At 40.4% G+C, this 17,599-nt stretch overlaps 1 protein-coding gene across 6 annotated transcripts in view; it reads right to left on the bottom strand.

The window, feature by feature from the left end:
* Positions 1–6,877: 6,877 nt before the first annotated feature.
* ARHGAP21 (Rho GTPase activating protein 21) overlaps positions 6,878–17,599 on the bottom strand; it is a 133,028-nt gene continuing 122,306 nt past the window's right edge. For all 6 annotated transcript variants that reach the window (XM_044392164.3, XM_044392165.3, XM_048219289.2 and 3 more), the window contains 6 exons: positions 17,442–17,531; positions 14,397–14,522; positions 14,169–14,210; positions 13,742–13,847; positions 11,793–11,824; positions 6,878–9,360 (listed from right to left, as the gene is read on the bottom strand). In XM_044392164.3, coding sequence (XP_044248099.2) covers positions 7,729–9,360; positions 11,793–11,824; positions 13,742–13,847; positions 14,169–14,210; positions 14,397–14,522; positions 17,442–17,531 — 2,028 coding nt within the window. In that variant the 3' untranslated portion in view covers positions 6,878–7,728. The remainder of the gene's footprint in view (positions 9,361–11,792; positions 11,825–13,741; positions 13,848–14,168; positions 14,211–14,396; positions 14,523–17,441; positions 17,532–17,599) is intronic.

The following is a 17,599-nucleotide window of genomic DNA, read 5'->3' as shown; positions in this document are numbered from 1 at the left end:
GAGCCTGCACAAAACCTCTTTCCAAAATCCACTTTCTACTTACTGTCAGTCCAACACCCAGAACCTGAATGAAACACAATGGCGAGCAATCCGGCATTGCAAATGCTCCCGAAACATGAAGGGTTCGAGGTGGGAGATCCGAGTTGCTGTCAGCAGTGGGGTCAGCGTTACGCTCTTCAAGTCAACTCAATTCACCTTTAAACAGAACTGGTTAGAATTCTCTTCCTCATATGGAGAATATCCATCTCCTTTAAACTTTTTTCCATTTTAAGCAGTCAGGATGCTTAAAATGGAAAAAGATAAGGTTTGGGAGACATGATAAAGATCTTCAAATATTTGCTGGGTAATTCTGGAGAAAATGTAGATTGACTTCGTAATATAAATTTAAAAACCCACCACGAAACTGTGAACATCACTGTAAGATTACCCAAACATCTGTATAGAAATAGTGCAGTCGAGAACTGGGGCATAGTGATTTCACCTACTGGAAAAAATGTATCCGTATCTCAAAATCTAATGCTGACTAATCTCTGTGAAATGCAGCACCCAGCATGTGAGCACCCTGGTATTTTGCTCAATTCTGTCGATAGGTTCTCATAACCATCATCTTTATCCTTTTCTCAAAAGGTAAAGGCTTCAAGGCATCTTTTTTTTTTTTTTTTTAAGATTTTATTTATTCATTCGACAGAGATAGCCAGCGAGAGAGGGAACACAAGCAGGGGGAGTGGGAGAGGAAGAAGCAGGCTCATAGCGGAAGAGCCTGATGTGGGGCTCGATCCCACAACGCCGGGATCACGCCCTGAGCCGAAGGCAGACGCTTAACCGCTGTGCCACCCAGGTGCCCCCAAGGCATCTTTTTTTGCTCTCAGTCTGTAAGAAAGCATCTTTAGGAACCCCATAGCCAAGTAGACAATTGATAAGCCTCTATCTGCATTTCTCAATATTTTCCTTTTGTAGCTGCTTTATGATCGAAAGGTTGGGACAGTCTCAATCCTCTCCTTGGCTGGAGAGAACAACGCTTTCTCTTGTTTTTGTATTTTACTCTTCTAGAACACCGCTCCAGCTCTCACCTTCACTGTCTCAGTAGGGGTGCCGTGAGGCCTGGGGAGAGGGGGAAGCAGGGAGCAGGTGTCACGCCCCGCCTCCCCCCTCCCCGGGCTGCTCTACTTCCTTTCTGAGCAGCCCGCTGACTTGCTTGCGTTACACACAGCTCCTACTGTTCTCTCTGTGCACAAAACAGGCTGCTACCCCTGCTGGCGGGGTGTGATTTCTTCACCTTCCAACGGAGAAGTGACCAGTAGGGACATTTTGTTGTCTTGTTTAAGAATTCCTGGATCTATACCTGAAACCGATGTAATACTGTGTGTCAACTGATACTTAAAAAAAAAAAAAAAAAGAAAAGAAAAGAAAAAAAAAGAAATTCCCGTGGATCTGGACTTCTTAGCAAAAACCTCGGCAATACTGGGGCGCCTGGATGGCTCAGTCATTAAGCGTCTGCCTTTGGCTCAGGGCGTGATCCTGGAGTCCTGGGATCGAGCCCCACATCAGGCTCCTTGCTCTGCTGGAGCCTGCTTCTTCCTCTCCCACTCCCCCTGCTTGTGTTCCCTCTCTCTCTGGCTGTCTTTCTCTCTCTGTCAAATAAATAAATAAAATCTTAAAAAAAAAACAAACAAACCAAAAACCCGGCAATAACTACCACAGGAGAAAGAAAATGTCGTCATAATACCTCACATCATTCATTAGATACATCCCAGATACCCAAACCCCTAAAATTGAAAACCACCAGTTAAGCCTATCAGAAAACAAACAGAGCCGATGCCAGTGGGTGTGGAAGGGTTTCTCCAGGGGGATTCAACACGTACATATAAAAGCTAGTAACTAATGAAATAAAACAAATTTAAAATATACAATCCGATACCTTCAAGTTTAAAAACTGCAAAAACTGAAAGAAGATATTTGAAATCTACACAACAGGTAAAGGATTAGTATCCAGATTATATAAAGATCTCTGAGAAAAAGCCAACAACAGAAATGCCCTCTTGACTAGCAAGGTAGGAAGGGCACACCAGCCAGACATCACCTCACATGTATCCAAAACAACACATTTAAAGCCGCCAAAATATCTAGTATCCAAGAGGATGTGGAGAAATGAGAAAACTCGTATGCTGCTGGTGGCATCGACTTGGAGAGTAATTTGACAAAACCTAGTCAGGCTGAAAAGGGGCACAGTAGCCACCCAGAGGCTTTAAGACACCCTGTATGTGTGCACGAGGAGACGAGTACAAAGCAAGCCCTTTAAACACCATGCCCACCCCAAGGAAAATGGGAAAACAGAATAGAGCTACATGGTTCAATAAAGACAGAGCTCAAAAACGTATGAAGTGAAGAAAGCAAGTTAGATGCTATGCTATGACTTATGTAAATTAAACGTATTACACTATGTCGTCATTATGGTTACGTATATAATAAAGTAAAATGTGCCTGGGAAGATATGCTCAGGATGTTTGTCTACAGGGAGAGGGGAAGGGTAGGGGAGTGGAAAGGGTAACAAAGTGGAGTAAAAACTTAACAGAAATATTTATCCTGCTAAAAAAAAAGAGTTGATGCAAATATTACAGAATGTTAGTATTTGTTCATTCCGGGCAATAGAAACAGTGTCATATTGCTCTTCTCTGTTCTCAATATTTTTTCCTCCTTCTTTTGAAAATAAAGAAATGTTGCTGTATCTAGAGGGGTCTAGCATTAGAGTCTCCAGAAGAATCAAAATGGCGGAGCTGAAATGACTTTAGGATCATCTGTTCTAACTGGTTTTTACAGGTGGGAAAACTGAGGCTCAGAGAAGTAAAGGAACTTGCCTACAGCCACACAGCCGGCCAGCATCAGGCCGTGACTATCCGCTGGTACTCTTAACACTCACTCAGCATTCCACATAGGTTTGAAGTAAGGCCTTAAAGAACATGATCTCATTTAAAAAGCAGGAAGTAGGAACCTTCAGCATCTCCATGGAAGTACGTATTTCCATCTGTCGACTCCATAAGGGCAGAAACTGCATTTCAGCAAGCACTTCATCAGTCTCTCAAAAAATGAACCCAAAACAGACGTTTTCAGCAAAGCAGTGGTATAAACTACTTTCACAATGAGACCAATCCGCAGAACAGTTTCATCAAAAAGTAGAAACAAAACAAAACTTTGACACAATACCTGTCAGATAAGCTAGTCTGACCGTTACGTGTTTACTGACGTGACACCAGAGTCAGTCAGGCGGAGTACTTGAGAGGTGCTACTTGGTGATCTGGGTGCTTTCCGTGAATCCGCTGTTCCTAAGATTTTTTAGAAATATTTTGTTTACCTATTTCAGTGTATCAGTATGTATTCCTCTATTGTTAGAATAAATGTAACTTCACCTTGGAGGCTCCAGAAAGACAAGGGTCAAAATTCCCACACGATCAAGAGTTAGCTTGTACCTCACAGTTTTTATCGTTCCGTCCGACATTGTGTAGGTGAAGAACCTATGGATAATGGTTTGAGTTCAGGGTACACCTACTTCCAACTACAGTGGAATAGCTCACAGCTGATGAAGACCGTGACTGAGAATAACGGGAAAAGCTGGAGAAAATACAATCGACATTCAATCAGTCAATGAGCAAACAAACTGGAGAGCTGTCAAGGCATTTAAGACAGGGAGTCGAAATGAAAGTCAGGCCTTGGGGGACAGGGGCTACTAAGAAACTGGCTTTCCTCAATTTTCCTGGGCCGGGGTGGGGTGACAAAGTAAATAAGCAAAAAGGTATGCAGGGAGGGATGCGGGATGCCAAGTCGCCTAAGACTTGAGGAAACAAAATCCCAGAGAAAAGTGAACCGTAGAGGGGAGAACGCGATACTTGGTGGGTTTACCTACGGCGTCTACCAATACTTCAGTCATTCAGGGTGGAAGGCTAAGCGGCGGAAAGCAAGGTGCTTCCGGTAGTCTGGAAGGGCTGAGGCGACAGACAGCGATGTTCGGGACATGCCAAGGAGGAGGGGCCGTAGGAAATACTCTGAGATACCTGAAAGGTGACACTTCTGGAGAGGGGCTGAGCCCGAGATACACCCGGTGTCACAGAGGCTGCAATCCTGCCTTAACCAGCTCTGTCCCCGCCTGCAAATGTAGGGTGACCTAGACAATTACCTTCGAGGCAGCAGGAGGACTTACAGCTCCCTTCTCAACGGTAACGACAGAAACCAGACGAAAACAGAATGACATCTTTAAAGTGCTGAAAGAAAATCCCAGCAATCTACAGGCAGTGAGCACATCCTTCAGAAAAAGCATGTAAAATAAAGACATTTCCAGACACACGTAAGTGGAGAGACTTCACTAGCAGATCCACATAATAATTAGAGTTCTAAACCGGGGATGTACTGTATGGTAACTAACATAATATAATAAAAAATCATTAAAAAAAATAATTAGAGTTCTTCAGGAAGGAAGAGAAAGACTGCAGATAAAAATATGGAAATATGGGAATGAATGAAGAGCAGTAGAAATGGTATTGTTGGTAAATGCAGATGAATATTCAAGTGTATAAAGTAAAAATAATGTCTTACAAGGTATGGAGATATAATTTACTATAATAAGCTGTATGCGGAAAGCAGTAAATGTTTACTTTAAATTAGGTTCTATTAGGTGAAGAACGTCTCTAAAAGAATAATAAAAGAATAAATAAGTAACCTGCTAACAGAAGGGGAAAATGGTATAATAAAAATATTTGATTAATTCAAGAGGCAAGAAACAAGAGAAAAAGGCAAAAAAACCGTGTGAGACAAGTAAAAAACAAACAGTAAGATGGCAGCTATGAATCCAAATATGTCAGGAATTTCACTAAAAGTAACTGGATTACATATTTCAGTTAAAAGACAAAGATTATCAGACAACATTGTAAAAAACTATATGCTGCTATAAGAGAGAAAAAGCTGAATATAAACACAAGAGGGTTGAAAATAAAAGGATGAGAAAGATTTACTGTGCAAACACTAACCAAAAGTAATGGTACAGCCACAATAGAATCAGTAAAATTAAACTTTAACACAAGCAGCTTCAGTAGAGATAACGCAGGCATTTCATAATGATAAAAGGGTCAATCCACCATGAAGATAAAATAATCCTAAATTAATGTCTACCAAGTAAACTAGCTTCAAAATGTATAAGGAAAAAATAGACAAGTAAGAGACATATACATCTGAAATCATAAGATAAGACTTTATCACCTCTCCGGAAATGATGAGAACCAAGTGAGAAATTATTAAGGATATAAGAGATCTGAAAAACATGATTAAGAAACCTGACCCAATCAACACAATAAAGCAGGCAGTCACAGAATACATATTCTTTTCAAGTGGGCATGGAACATTTATAATAATTGGCCATATGCTAGTTTACATAATGGATGCCTCCATTAATTTCAAAAAGCTTAAAACTATCAGAGTATGTTTCATAATCATGTGAATTATACTAAAATAATTTTTTTTAAGATACACTTAGAAAGCCTCCAAATGTTTAGAAATTAAGCAATATGCATCTAAATAACTCACAGGTTAAAAAAAATCACAATACAAGTTAGAATATGTTTTGAAATAAATGAAAATAAAACAGCCTTTTAAAAAAGCAAGTATCAAAGAACAAAAAAAGGCTGGAAATCAATGATGTAGGAAATGTCTCAGGATCCAAAGAAAATTGAGGCTAATAAATATAAGAGCAGAAATGAATAAAATATAATGATTTGAGCCTTGAACCTAACTTCTTTTTTACATATAAGAAGTATTTATGATGCGCTTAATAATACACCGGCTTTTCCAGTAATGCACCTACTATGTAAAGTAGGAAAGAGTGTACTTTTATTTTGTTCAGAACTTCATCATCATTTAAGAAAATCACATCACCAATAGCAAAACTATTCATGAGACATGAAGTTACTGCACTGTTAGTGACTCTATGTTGGTGAAATATCTGACTACTTCACATATTGAAATGTTTATTACACTTCATTATAAATCACTTTCCTTTTATTTCTTTTCTATAATAATAAGAAAATTAGAGACATCACATACTATATTGAATAAAATATCTATTATATGTGTAGATCTGTTATACAGGTTGGTTATATTATCTGTGAATTTCACTTTAGAATAGTAAAGGAGAAATTAAAAAATATTCTTTACAGAATGAGAATATTGGGTCTGGCAGGGTTGAAAACCAGTAGATCTGATGATTTTTAAGGCCCTTCCAGTCCTACCATTCTGAGATTTTAAGTACCTATTATTTCTTAGAATAGGTTTGACATATTTTTCAAGTCATTATCTGGAACAGTGTCCAATAAACCTTGTAATAGATACTATTATCATTATTTATATGAAGGAATAAATTCAGAGAAGTTAAATAATTTGACCAAGTTTACTTATCTAGGAAGTGTCGAGTCAGTCTGATTCCCAAATGTATGTTCTTTTCACTCATTATCTATAACAAAAAGTAAACAACACCTATTACTTCAGCTAGAGAAGTTATATATTATCTGTGTACAGAAGTGAGGTTAGGCCACTGTAAACATTTATAAGAGATCGCTGCCTAGCCACAGCAAAAAAAGGAGAGATGGAATAGAGTAGGTAATTTTTTTTTTTTTTTTTTTAAAGTAGGCTCCAATTCCAGCCTGGAGCCCAACACGGGGCTCAAACTCATGACCATGAGATCAAGACCTGAGCCGAGACCAAGAGTCAGATGCTTAACTGACTGAGCCCCCAAGGGCTCCCAAGAGTAGGTAATATTTTTTTTTTAAACCAGGACCAGTTAAGGCAGTTATAAATGGATAACATTTAAAAAATATAGAAAGTTTCAAGCCACGCCAAGTTCACCAAAACAATTTTTATTTCCAGTGTTTAATTGGGTATGCACACAGGCATGACACAGGTTTGGATTCATTAAGTCCTCATGCAGAATTATATTCTTCTCGATAAAGAAGCCAGTTCCATCCAGGTCACTATCTACACACCTATGTTACAACATTTATATCAAATCTGGTATCTGAAGAAAAGATACACATATAATATGTTCATTTAAGTTACGTATTTTACAGAAAGATTAAAAATTCAAGTCACACAAAACTCAAAAACTGTATTAAAAGTTTGAATATAAAACTCAGAGACCCACCTGGAATGACGAGAGAATGCAAGTTCCGTATCCACCTGTGTTAAAACTGGTAAATGTAATGAAATTTGTTACCAATAAAATGCATTCATTTATTCAATGTAAGTTATCTAATTTTAACGATATGGCACCCTAATAACCAAATGGATTTTTATGATGAGGCACTTTTGTTAGTGATGAAACCAAAAGAACAAATTTGCTGCACACTAATGCCAGCTATTTGCTTCAGTAATCTTGGGTATACACTGTGTAGTAAGTTGCAACAAATACCTTGCTCATTTGTATACAACTATCCAATATATTTTTAAATATATATATATATATGTTCTTCTGGCTGTAGTAATGCACTGTAAAGCTATTCCACAGTGCAAAATGATGAAACCAGCCCAAATGAAGGCTGCATAATAACAATTCTGGTACAAGAAAATATTTACAGAGTTACTGGAACGTGTAACAGTAGCTTTTTATTTGCTATAGTGGACATGCCCCAGTTTAAAGACAGGGATGAAACTGCTTTATTGCCTGGGGTTTCAGACAGTTTATGAGGCTGGGCATTATAATGCTGCAGAACTAGCATTTTGGCTCATGTTCTGGAAGCTTTCTCCGTTTATTTGGTCGGGTGACTGCGGTGGTATGGAAAGAAGGGGCCTGGTGGTGGGAGCCACGGTACTGGGAGAACCGCCCGCGGCGGGCAAAGACAAAGGTGCGTCGGCCGCGGCTCTCCCGCCGGCGCCGGTGTTCTCGGGCGCGGGGTCCCCCGTTTCTGCTCTGCTGAGGTCCGAAGCGCTGGTGCGTAAGCGCTCCCTGGCTAGCCAGTCGGAGATGGAGAGGTCCTGGGCGGAGCACTTCGGCTTTAGCCGATTCACCGCCGAGAGCTCGGCTTCCCTCTCCCCGCCCTGCTCGTGCGCCTTCCAGAAATTCAGCACGCTCATCTCGGCCGCGTCTCGGTGGCCCCCGAGCGTGTGCCGGCGCTTGATGTTCTTGCGCTTGGCGGCCTCGGCGCTGGCTTTTTGGGTTCCCACTCCAAACATGTCGTCGGCCGGCGCCCGGGGCCTCAGTTTCAACCGATCGGCGATTTTCGTCTTCCACGTGGGCTCCTGCTTCTCCGACTCGCTCCTGGTGGGCGTTAGCAAACTCCCCGTGGACCGGCCTTTCTTCATGACGTCGAACACCTTGGTGATGGCGGGGGTCTCCCGGTCGCTCTTGGCGTCCCCCAGGCTGCCGCTGTCGGACTTGAAGCGGGCCGACTTCTTCCTGGACAGGGTGTCGCACTCGATGAGCTTGTGGGAGCTGAAGAGCTGTCTCCGGCTGTCCAGGCTGGGCGTCAGGCTCCCCTCGGTGCAGCTGGCCTCGCTGCCTTCCGAGTTGCGGCGGCTCGCCTTGCTGGCGTCCTGCAGTTTCCCTCGGAAGAGCCGGTCCGAGGTCAGCGCCGCGGGGAACACGGGGAAGTCTGTCTCGCTGTCCGTCTCCACCGGCCGGCCCTCGCTGATGAGCTCGCTCCTCTCGTCGTCCGCCTCGTCGCCCCGGCTCTCGGCCACCGAGCGCACGTCGGGGCTGAGCCGGCTGCCGTCCAGGCTGGTGGGGTAGGCGCTGGAGGACGTGGTCGAGTAATCCGACGTGAGGGTGCTCACGGCGGCCAGAAACTCGCCGCGCTTCGTCTCCGGGCTGGTGGACCGCTTGCTGGAAAACCGGGCCAGGGACGCCTGCGAGGAAGTGCTAAGCAAAGTGCCCGAGTCGGAGCCCGTCTCTTCGAAGTGGGAGGACTTGGGGGTCCCGGGCGAGCGGGGGCGCTCTCTCAGCGCTGGGAAGCGACAGCTCGGCGTCGGGGACTTCCTGGGTTTCGCACTGTGCGGCGGGGAGGGCTCCTCCGACTGGGCGCTGTCCTTTCGGGGCGGGGTCTTGTCTTCTTTTGTGGCACCGGGGTCCTTCTTAGCATTGTTTTCTTTGGAAACGGTGATCCTCTGTTTTCTGCACAACGTCTCACTCTCTTTTTTGGATTCTTCTTTAATGTCATTGTGACTGTGTTCTGTGTTTTCTTTCTTAAAAAATACATTGTCCAGTTCGTCTTCGGAGCTGCTGGGTTGTGCCTTTTCTTTTGGCTTTTTCCTCTTGCGACTGGCGGCTGCAAAGATGGAGGACACAAGCAGTTCCCTGCTATACTGATCTTTTCCAGATCCCCAAGAACCCTGAGAGAAATCAGAGAAACCAGACTGTGAACACGAGAACGTTACTGAGATCCTCTTCTGAAAAAGCGTTCCCCCAACACTTCTTACTGAGTCAACTCTACTAACGCTCTAGGAGCACGGACAGAACAATTCTTTATACCTCCTTGTAACCTGTTCCTGAGATAACCTGTTATTTCTGTTTAACTAGTTCCGGTGCTTGGCAACTGGTGGTAGTTAGCTGCTCTGTCACGGCTCATCCACATCCGTCTCTCTGAGACATGCTCTGTGCTTAGAGCTGTCTGGCGCTCCTATTGTTAATTTCCCTGTGTGAGCTGACTTCCCCTGCTTCTGTGATGCTCCACATTCTTCAGGTTCCTTAATCTGGAACACAGGTTTAAGAGCTAATATCCTAACACAGTTCAGTATAATATCCTGACATACCTTACTAAAATGTTATGGCTGACTTCAACTTTCTAATTACAGACGCCCTATGATACACACACTGTATCAGATAAACTCACTAAGGGAACTCTTTGGTCCTCCCTTAGTTCAAAATCTTCAGACTTGCCTTAGGCAAATCAGGTTCGTAATGTCTCATTTATCTCAAGTTAACAAAATCAGAAAATTCAAAGAACATAAAGTCAATTAAATATCTTAAATCCTTACCATAGAAGCACTATCATTGATAAAGTTGTAGTGTAGGCTACTGGCTTCGTCAGCTACGTAATAGGTTCTTGATGACAACTATTTAATTAGTTTGCTCATGATGCCTACTGCTAAGTAAATGGTGGTTGTGGGAGTCAATAAACACTTGCTGGTTAACCACAGACCATGTAAGACAAGCAGGAAGGCAGGAAGTATGCTGAGTAATAGAAGCAGAAAGTAGATTTCTCTACGGTCATAAACAGATTAGACAAACTAAAACTACTATACTGAAGTCTTGAAAAAGTAAAAACTTAGGCTTTTGTATTAAAAAGGATTCACCAAAATGAAATCGTAGATTAAGAGAACTTTGTTTTATATAAGAAAGATTTCCTGATTACCCAGTACACTGCTAATTGGTTATCCACATTTTAACACCTTCTGCTGAAGACAGACTAAGACATGTTAAGAAAGATGCATCTAGTAAGAAGAAAGGAGGAAATTTCAAACAGGTCTGAAATCTCAAATCCAAATCTAAATCTAAATCTGAAAACTTCTGGCAAAAAAAAAAAAAAAAGGGAAACTGTCCCAGAGTAAAGCAGCCCTAAAGAAAAATGACAATAAAATGAAAGAAATGATCCTTAATTTCATCCTATATAGGAAAATAAAAAACAATTCACATTTACTTTATTGGGAGAGTTGGGGAAATTTGTGTAAAAACTCCATTAGAAATAGTAATGTTGCATACTTATGTTAAATACCTGGTTATGATAATTACGCTGTGATTAAACAGGAGGATGCCCCGTTCTCAGGATGTGCAGGCTGAAGCATTTAGGGGTAAAGTGTTATCATGTCTATAAGTAATACTCAAATAGTCAACCCCCCAAAATTATATATATCAAGATTTACCAAATGACAAATCTAAGGCATAAGGCTGGGGTACTATTACTTTTGGAACTTTTCTCTAGGTTTAAAATTTTTCAAAATAAAAAACTGGGCAAAAAGCCAGTAAAAATCACAGGGTAAGTGACAATGAATGATATATGATTGGAATATTTCGTACAATTTCCTGCAAGAATTATAATTTAATCATATATAACCTCATTATGATATTTAAACATGATATATGTGTCTCATTTCCAAATAGAATGATGTTCTAAGAAATTGACAATTCCAGCTGCTACTGTCTCAGCAGATCAAAGTTTGGACACATTGAATTAATAAAAAACTTTCTAAGAGTAAGAACTTCCCAGAACTACTCAAATGTGTAATTGGTGGTGTCAACGGAATACAAATTATGTAAAAATACTGATTTTTCAGAAAGGAAGGCAAGAATATATATTTTCATAAAAATGTGTAATGGTAACAAGATTTATATTACACTGAACTATTTACAGGTGAAATACGATGCTTGGGATTTGCTTCAAGGTAGTTCAGGGGGAGGGAGGTGGGGTGAAGTGCTCATGAAACAAGATGGCCACTCACATGTTAATTGTTGAGAATGGATAATGGCTGCATGGGGACTCACACATACCATTTACTTTCGTACATGTTAGAAAATGTTTATATTTAAGAATGAAGAAAGTGTCTACTCCTTTATAGTAGGCTGAACTATGCCGAGAGAAACCCAACATTCCAACTCACAATCCAGTATTCTACCATAGTCTAAGAATTAGCTTTTCGCTCTCAAAAACTTTGTTGGTCTGTGTCATTGGACACAGAGAGGGATGCACTTGTATCCTAATCACAACAATCAGCCAAAAGGCAACTCCCCACCACCAGATAGTTCAGAATTGTATGAAACAATGTACCTTAGATTTTGTTGAGTCACTAGTAGCTGAATCTGTGAGGAGTTAAATAAAACATGGTCAGTATTAGTCAATCTTTACTGCTTTCAACGAACAATGCAAAACTTATGGAAGAGACAGGCACAGAACGAAATGAGAAAGCAAAACTCAAACAAAACAATAGGACACAGTGGATAGTCAGAGCTCACAAAGATGCAAGCCGCACCACAGAAAGCCACCGCCATGAAAGGATGCTGTGAATTGTAGGCAGAACCAGCTCAATGAGAGGAATGGCAAAGGAGCCCTGTGCTAAACGAAAACAGAGACACTAGTGTTTATCAAGATTTCTAAATATTAAATCTAGCAATAAAGAAGCTTGAAGACCTTTTGAAGAATTGTACTATGTACCACATCCTGTATCTGAAACTGATACACAATGTAGAACTTTCAAGATGGTTGGCCATCCTAGCTACGAATTGAGACACTCATACTCAGTGTGTTTCCATTGATTTTTGTCAGACTGTCAAACTCAAATTTTGTAAGCATGTACTTGCATGCATACGGATGCACGAGGTAACCCTGCTTCCAGGTCACTTTGGTTTTTTAATAATGCTGATCTTTGCACTTTAGACCCCAGTTTCATATCTGTGCAGTCAGGGATCCTTTTGACTAGTTTGGTTAAATTGCTACCAGTTTTGTAGTTATCTATCACAAATGCTATTATGGAAATGGAAAAATGGAGACCATAATTTTCACTGTCTGGCAAAAACTCAGATTATACAATTATAAAGAGGGTAGGAAGGGGCTAGCACTATTCAGGAGAAGACCAATTGTGAAATTTTGTCTTTCAACTTGAGGGAAATTGATTTGCAAAATTAATGAGCTGAGCCCCCTGCCACGCCCCTTTGAACACATGGCTAAATGCTTTATGACTTTAAGAACTGGTAGACCATACCATGCTATTTCTCCTCACGGTCTGCTTCAGAAATAACAAGAAACAGCAGAAAAACTTTTAAGAAAGTAGTATTGATCTGTTTACAATAATCTTTACGAGAAAATTTACACCACAGATCAACCAGGTTGCATTTACAAGAATCGGGGGTTTCTGCAGACAAGGCAGCTACAGTGTGGACAGCAGTCCTCCTTCTTCCTACAGCTCCAGCTGTCCATCAGGGCCACCACAGAATCCACTAGCGACATTACCGTGTGATAGACTCCTCCCACTTCGCCTGTGCAACACCAGTATAGATTTGCCTGTGTCAGTAAGTGCTGCAAAAACCCTTTAGGACTCAAACAAGAACTAGAGACAAAGGGAGAACAGCGTGTGAAACAACATGCTAGGTTTAGTGCAACAGTTTGGCAGGAGAAAATTGTCAGCAAAAGAGCCTATAAAAACCGCTACTTAACCAGACGTTAGGGCGGCAAGAGAAAACAGAAGAAAATGTCAAATCAGATCGACTGTTACTGTGACATCTATAGTGACAAATAATATACTGTATTTATGAAAATGGCGCCCATTAGCAGTTCAACATAGTTCACTTGCGGCTTTTAAACAGAACGTCTAGCTCCAGAATAAGAACTACTTATACAGTCTAGATCATACTTTCTGCCATCACAGCAACCACATATTGAGTAGCATATATCTGTTTTACCTTGTGATGACTATTACATGGAAACTGTGAATTAAAAAAAAAAAAAGAACAAAACAGTGGTTTGCATGCTCATCTCCCTCAGATTTCCATTCTGACAAGCATTACAATTCCATGCACTGCCAATGGCATTAGAGTCACTGGAAGATAATTAAGATCCATCAGAAAAGGAAGATTAAGTTTTTTATTAGTAGAAAGGGGGAAAAAAAAAGGAGAAGAAAAGGAAAAAAAATCATAGTGAATTGTTACTTGTGATTGATTTGTTCTTTCAGGTTACCAGGATTTAGCTTAACCTAGAGATCAATACTGCCCAGGAAGAGTTACCTGATACATCTCCCGGGGAGACTCCTGTCCTTCCAATGTTGGTGAGTAAATGATCTATGTTTGGCACTGGCTGCGAGTCTACTGTGTTTTCCTCCTGCACTGTTGTCTATGGTTAATAAACAAAGATCTCTTCATCATCTCTTCAAAGATACTTTCTTTAAAATTCAAACAACATTTTGTAAAAGACACATTTATTGAGTGGAGCACACATGCTGAACTTTTTACATCGTTTACATGTCATTAGGTAACTACAAAATAAGCATCATACTTGTACTTTCATTCGACCGGAAACTGCGGAGCTATAGACCTGCTTCCGGGGTGCAAAGCGGACAATAGCATAAAAGCAGGACGGTGATGCTGTTGGCGCATCAGGAGCTGTGTCCCGAATGAAAACAAGTCAGTACGAAGGCTGACGGACGATACTTACAAGAGGTTCTTCCACACCTTCTTCTGTGAAAAACCAGTCATGCTAAAATTTAAAATAAAAAAAAAGGTGAAAAGAGAAACCAAAGAATCCCCCAAATGTATCTATATTTTGGAGGATAATATAGGGAAAAAAAACCAAACTAGTTTTCTTAGAAAAAAAATTATAACCAAATTCTGTCCTACCAAATCCCAGCTGCTATTTTCCTGATGAGACGAAGCCTGAACTTACGTGCTGGATGAGTGTCTCTACGATCTTGTACTGGTCTGGCATGTGAGTGACCATGTGGGTCATGTTGTCTTCGGATGTCCTCACAAGAGTTGGACCAAAAACTATTGCTAGGTTTCTTGGTTCCATCTGGCACAAAAGATGTTATTGAAAGATATCAGAATTTTTCTTAAGAAAGTAGGCTTAAATTCCCATTGAGTGTTTGGCATTTTATTTCTGAAAGGTTCCTTCGATGAAAAAGAATTCAAAGAAGAATGGTTGACCGATTGTGTATAAAAAAACTAATGCTTCCCAGGTAGGCTTTCTATAAGCTAATCTACACCTAACATCTCTTTCCTGCCTTAATGACAACGTACTTGTTTAACTGGCATTCATTTTTTCCATGAAGTCTTTGGTTGCAAGCAATTGCTCTGGTTCAAAACTAGTATTACGAGAGCAGCATTAGCTGACAAAAATATTAAAATCAAAGGACAAAAAACCTCACAAAAGAACAGGGCAGCCCTCTTTCCCTCAAAAACTAAAGAAAATCCCACAAAAAACAACTAGAAAAAATGCTTACAGACACATAACATTTTCCAAATTTGCCCCCATAGTACATCAGAAGTGCTAATATTTAAAAACCTAAGGTCCAGAAATATGCCTCTTTGACCAATTTTTACTTCAATGAGAACTTCCAAAGCTCTCTGCTTATCCTTGTGCCAATCTGAACGCCCTGATATAACATGCTTATATGTTTGGACATTCATTTCCACGGTATTTTGTATTCCTTGTTTAATTACACAATTATCAAAGGTATAGATCCTTTGATTTCCTTTGCTGTATCTTATAGTGTCTGGTGTCGTAGTTTGGACTCAGAATTGGATTAAAATGTCAAATAGCTTTAACCAACCCTGAAACATACCAAGGGGTTAAAAAAAAAAAAACCACTGCAGAGCTCAAAAAGTCAACCTGGTTTCCAGAAACCACCCTACTATACACTATATTGGGAGAGCCGTGCACATGCACACACGTGTGCACACCCACGTTTTAGATGCATCACTACACTGTGCTTACGACAGAGATACAAGCAGAAACTGTGATCTAAGTCAGTGTTTTCATAGAAAGTTGGCCTAGTGGAAAGAAAATCTGACTGCAGGAAGGGCGGACTTGAACTGGGCACACAAGCATGTTTCTTACTGTCCTTCTGGAAGACGTCATCTTTTTTTTTTTTTTTAAGATTTTATTTATTTATTTGACAGAGAGAGAGAGAGACAGCCAGTGAGAGAGGGAACACAAGCAGGGGGAGTGGGAGAGGAAGAAGCAGGCTCCCAGCGGAGCATGGAGCCCGATGTGGGGCTCGATCCCAGGACCCTGGGATCACACCCTGAGCCAAAGGCAGACGCTTAACGACTGAGCCACCCAGGCGCCCCTGGAAGACGTCATCTTATTCCTACATGTGTACTTGTAAGAGCAGCTCACAAAATCAAGTCCATCGCAAAGGTCTTATGCAAAATGCTTACTAGGTGCTTGTCTACTGTGATTTCATTTAAGTTTATAGACTAATGATAACACACGTCACTATTTATGTGTATACAGTCATATTTATTATGTGGGTATATAGTTTTAGCTGGCTCCTACACAGAACTAATAACATAAATAGTCATTATTTATTTATTCATTAATTACTTAAGGCAAATTCCGTATTTTTTGAAAGACGTTCCACAAGTGGAGTGAAATAGGTCAGGGAAATGAAATGCCCTTCGCCGCTTCCTTAAGAGTCATGGTGTCAGTTAATACAGTAAAGCCACGAAAAAATTCTACAGTAAAGAAACCTGTTATATTTTGTTTAATTCAGTGCTTTCTAAACTAATTAGACCATCAGACACTATGTCCCCCATACTGCTAACATCCAGCAAAAGTGATGAACGATGTAATACACTTTGGGAAATGCTAAAAATAATTAGAAAATATTTCAGCTATAATTATATTGAGAATTTTTTGGATCCTCCTGGATGAACTTCTGGAAACAGTACAATTAATTGATATAGGGGTTTTTTCCTTTCTTTCTCTCACTCTCTTTTTTTCCCCCCCTTTTTCCTTTTATGCCCTACCACTGTTGAGGAAATTGAGAATCAAAGGATATTATAACACAGCTTGTAAACTTCTCAATCTGCAGGTAACAGGGGTTGACCCCGTTGTCCTACTCCAGGCTTACTATAGCTGTGAGCAACCGTCCTCCGGAACAGGACAGACACTAAACTGACCTGAAGGATGCATTTTGCTCGACCTTCAGCAGGCATGACTCTTAGGAAAAGGGGACAGCAGTGTTCCTGAGCTTGTGATATTCTGGTTTTTTTCTTCTCCAGAAACCAAAATGACTTTGTTTCTATATTTTTAAGTAATGCCCAAGATTCAGAAAATCACTGTTTTGCAACCTCTAAAGATATCATAGGTTTAGGCAACAATCATCAATGATGGATAAAAATGAGATAAAGTCAAGATTATAACATATCAACCAAACACATTGTGTGGACCTTTAGATACTGATTTAAACAAACAGGGGTGAAAAGACATTTCTTGAAATCAATCAGGAAAAACTGAACACGAACGGAGTGGGAGATAATATTAAGGGATAACAAATTTCGGCGCATTTGACAAAGGTGACGTGATGCTGTTAAACAAGTAAGAAGGTCTTATCTGCTTAGAACTGAACGAAACAAAAAAGAAAATGTCAGTTTTCCCTGTATACTGTTGGGTGCATTTCGATTGCTGTATTGCACAAAAGCATCGCAAATGTACAGATGACAAATAAAAGACGCAAAATTTTGACTTTTCATTTTTCTTGCTGGATAAATGTAAAAGGAAATGTCTTTTCAAAATGGTGACGACGCATATTTTTAGATCTTTTGCTTTTAAGAGTGATCTTTTGAGGGGTTCATTGGCCAACAGGGTGTATTTTAAAGCTTTTGTTGAATTATAACCCTGGTTTTGACTGACAGGAAGCAATGAAGCATATTTTTTCAATGAAAGCCCCTGAAAGCACACCTCTTCAATATGTATTTCACACACCTTATTTTTTTCTGAATTTTCTGCCACTGTCTTCAGATGAGCGGAAAGGAACTTCAGAGTTTCATAATGATGTTCGGGCAAATCGTGAATCTGAAACATATTATTTTCACGATGGATTAAGAGGCTGAATTTCAGCTGCACCTCCAGAAATATAAAAT

The sequence above is a fragment of the Ursus arctos genome, unplaced genomic scaffold (assembly GCF_023065955.2).
Source record: "Ursus arctos isolate Adak ecotype North America unplaced genomic scaffold, UrsArc2.0 scaffold_30, whole genome shotgun sequence".
Lineage (NCBI taxonomy): Eukaryota > Metazoa > Chordata > Mammalia > Carnivora > Ursidae > Ursus > Ursus arctos.
The sequence above is the reverse complement of the archived record's forward strand: the minus strand, read 5'-3'. Positions and strand labels throughout refer to the sequence as shown.